At 45.7% G+C, this 4070-nt stretch overlaps 1 protein-coding gene across 1 annotated transcript; it reads right to left on the bottom strand.

Moving 5' to 3' along the window:
* Positions 1-232: 232 nt before the first annotated feature.
* On the bottom strand, positions 233-3735 carry MMUT (methylmalonyl-CoA mutase). The gene is made up of 2 exons (XM_068132358.2): positions 3559-3735; positions 233-3274 (listed from the first exon to the last, which is right to left on the bottom strand). Exon 2 carries the CDS (start codon positions 3239-3241, stop codon positions 1022-1024), a length of 2220 nt encoding a protein of 739 aa, XP_067988459.2. The 5' UTR covers positions 3242-3274; positions 3559-3735; the 3' UTR covers positions 233-1021.
* Positions 3736-4070: the final 335 nt, after the last annotated feature.

Raw genomic sequence — 4070 nt, 5'->3', positions numbered from 1 at the left:
CCTCAAGATAAAAACGTTTTATATTTTCAATATGGCCTTACAGAAGGAAACAGCAGCGCTTATATATTATTTAGTTACCCATTATAAGTTCACTCAATGGCACGCACTCGATCCGTCATATCCCATATGGCACGGCTCATCACTTATCTCCTGTGAGGACACAAACAACAACAACGACAACGACAACAACAACAACAACAACAACAACCATCGTAAAACAACTTACACCAAATTGCTTTGTCGGGATCCATTTATTTATCTATAATATTGTAATTACAATCAGCAACAGTTATACCAACAATATATTTACAGAATATACTATTCACATAATTTGAAGCCACTGATTTACAAAAAATATATATATAATGTAGCAACAACAAAAATAAGTACCATTTTTTAATTTCCAAAGCAAATAGTCACACAGTAAGTGAAGAACATACCATTTTAGCCAGAAGGTGGAACAAACCAGAAGCAACAGCTGATTAGATATGATTGGTGGGTTGTTTATATTTGACCTTTGATCAGGGTATTTGTTCATAAAAGTCAGACTCATGCAGCTGCATGGAGATTAATCATCATTTTGTAACCAGGACCTATAATCACGTGGTTCCTGCTTTAATGCAGTGCTCAAAAACAAGATGACAGGGAGAGGGAGAGGGAGAGGGAGAGACAGACAGAGACAGACAGACAGACAGACAGAGAGAGACAGACAGAGAGAGAGACAGACAGAGAGAGAGACAGACAGAGAGAGAGACAGACAGAGAGACAGACAGACAGACAGAGACAGACAGAGAGACAGACAGACAGAGAGAGATAGAGAGATATAGAGAGAGAGGGAGAGAGAGAGGGCAGCATCAAATAATTATGAAATTTTAACTCAAAGAAGACAGGACACCTGTTGAAATTTAGATTGTTCCTTGCAAAGTGACGATTGCCTGTCAAGGTTGCCTATAAACTGAGGGATAAACAGAAGTAAAAATTCAAATTTCAACCAGTCTCGTATTTCTCGTATGGTTCCACTTTAGGCGGTGCTAGCCCGTTTCTCCAGACCGTTCAGAATATCCTCCACGACTTTTCGGGCTGCCTCGGGGAGACGCGTACCGGGCCCAAATATGCTGGAGCAACCGGCCCGGTACAGGAATTCGTAATCTTGAGGCGGAATGACACCTCCACAAACGACAAGGATTCCTGAACCTCCTCGACTGGCTAGCTCGGACACCAAGTGCGGGATGAGTGTGCGATGGCCAGCCGCCAGCGAGCTGACTCCAACGACGTGAACGTCAGAGTCTACCGCCTGCTGAGCAACCTCTCCTGGAGTCTGAAAAAGGGGACTGATGTCAACATCAAAGCCAAGGTCAGCAAATCCAGTTGCAATGACCTTCGACCCACGATCATGTCCGTCCTGTCCCATCTTAGCCACAAGGATACGAGGCCGGCGTCCAACCTTGTATTCAAACTGCCGTACATAATTCACGGTTTCATCTATCTCTCTGCTCTCGCCATACTCTGTACGGTACGCTCCGCTGACCATTCTATCCCTTGCAACATGCTCGCCAAATATGGCCTTCATGGCATCGGTTATCTCACCAACAGTGCAACGAGTACGTGCCGCATCTATCGCGCTCTCCAGCAAATTACCTTTACCAGACCGACAGACCTTGCTCAGCTTTGACAGGCACTGGACCACAGTTTTTTCATTTCTATCAGCTCGAAGTTGGCACAACTTTTCAATCTGCTTCTTCCGCACAGCTGAGTTATCAATCGACAGCACCTCCACCGGCTCCTCAGTATCCAGGCGATACTTGTTCACCCCGACAATAACTTCCACCCCAGAATCGATACGTGCTTGACGCTTTGCAGCACACTCTTCAATACGCAGCTTTGGGATTCCTTGCGTGACTGCCCTGGTCATGCCTCCAAACTCCTCAATTTCGTTAATGACCTTATGCGCAGCTGCAGCAATCTGGTCAGTCAGGCTTTCCATAAGGTAAGATCCAGCCCAAGGGTCTGCCACATTGCAGACTCCAGTTTCCTCTTGCAACACTAGTTGCGTGTTGCGTGCAATCCGCGCGCTACGTATTGTCGGCAGTCCTAGTGCTTCGTCATATGCATTGGTATGCAAAGACTGCGTCCCACCAAATACCGCTGCCAGCCCCTCGACCGTAGTACGTATCACATTTGTCAAAGGGTCTTGCTCAGTAAGCGACCAGCCAGAGGTTTGGCAGTGTGTGCGAAGCAACATGGATTTCTCATTGCAGGGAGAAAACTTCTCCTGCATGAGCAATGCCCAAAGACGCCGTCCGGCCCGCAGCTTGGCTATCTCTACGTAGAAATTCATCCCGATGCCCCAAAAGAATGAAAGTCGCGGAGCGAAATCATCAATGTGCAGGCCCGCCGATAAACCGGTACGGCAATACTCCAGGCCATTAGCAAGCGTGTAAGCCAGTTCCAGCACCGCATCTGCCCCTGCTTCTTGCATGTGGTATCCACTGATGGAGATGGAGTTGAACCGTGGCATGTACTGGGCCGTGTAGCTAAATATATCAGCAATGATACACAGCGACGATTTGGGTGGAAATATGTACGTGTTCCGTACCATGAACTCTTTGAGGATGTCGTTCTGAATTGTACCGGTAAGCTTGGCCAAGGGAACGCCTTGTTCTTCGCCAGCTACCACAAACATGGCAAGCACCGGAAGAACTGCACCGTTCATAGTCATCGAAACGGACATTTTGTCCAAAGGTATGCCATCGAATAGGAGCTTCATGTCCTCGACCGAGTCGATCGCCACTCCGGCCATGCCGACATCTCCCTCGACCCGGGGGCTGTCCGAATCGAAGCCACGATGCGTGGCCAGGTCGAAGGCCACCGAGAGGCCTTGCTGACCGGCGGCCAGGTTCTGTCGGTAGAAACGGTTGCTCTCTTCCACGGTGCTGAAGCCGGCGTACTGACGGATGGTCCACGGCCTGTGGGTGTACATAGTCGGATACGGACCTCGGGTGTACGGAAACACTCCGGGCAGCTCGTTCCGACTGGCAGAATCAGCATCGAGGGACGTGTAGACCGGCTTCACCTTGAGGCCTTCGGCGGTCTCCCACATGAGTGACTCGACCGATTTGCCCTTGAGCTGCTTCTGCGCAAGTGCAGCCCATTCTGGGTGGATCGGTTGCTGGTGAAACTGAAAGGACCTTTTCAGACCCAGGAACCACAACCGTGGTCGAAGCACCATCTTCGTAGTCATAACGATCCTCCTCCACTCTTTTTCTGTGTAACACTGACAATACAGACATCGATTATTATAGAAATTTTAAAAACTCGAATGTACTCTGAAATGGTTTCACTGAAAATAAACAAATAATTCACAAAACGCGTAGAGGGTTCATTCTTGAGAATGTGATTTATAATAACTAGCTATTATATTATTTCACGGATCGATCTTTCTTTCTTTCTAATGTTTAAACACGGACAAAGGGAGTTTACATCGGTCCCCCAAATAAAAAAACTATTAACATCGCAAGTGTAATCCAAGCAGTCATCCAAAATCCAAATGAACTTTACCGCAAGCAAAAATGACCCACGATCGCTTCTTTCGGACCACCTGTAGTCCTTGTCCTGTACACTGACGAAAGAACCTGATTATTGAAGACGCGAACAGAGCATCTTGATCAAAAATAGGCAAACGCACTATGACAATTTAAAATAAATAATCTGATGAAAAAAATATATATATGAAGTGAGCGTGTGATCATACACCGCCTTAAACGTTGTACATTATTCACTGCCAATTGGCCTAGTGTAAGGACGAAAAATAACTTTAAACACATTACAATAAAATGTCTTTATGATAGAATGATTTTAAAAAGCTGGTGATTGTAAATAACGATATTTTGATTGTTACTGCCGTTTGGCAGAGCTTGTGAAGCACATAAAACAAACAAGAACTATTATAAATCGGAAACTGTAAAATTTATTATTGATAAAACTTGTACTTAGTCAGAAAACTTGAAAAACAAGTTGCACTTATCACGGATGACGAAAAACAAACGTGACTGTATTTTGAAGTGAAAATG

The sequence above is a fragment of the Myxine glutinosa genome, chromosome 12, assembly GCF_964187855.1.
Source record: "Myxine glutinosa chromosome 12, kmMyxGlut1.1, whole genome shotgun sequence".
In the NCBI taxonomy this organism is placed as follows: domain Eukaryota; kingdom Metazoa; phylum Chordata; class Myxini; order Myxiniformes; family Myxinidae; genus Myxine; species Myxine glutinosa.
The sequence above is the reverse complement of the archived record's forward strand: the minus strand, read 5'-3'. Positions and strand labels throughout refer to the sequence as shown.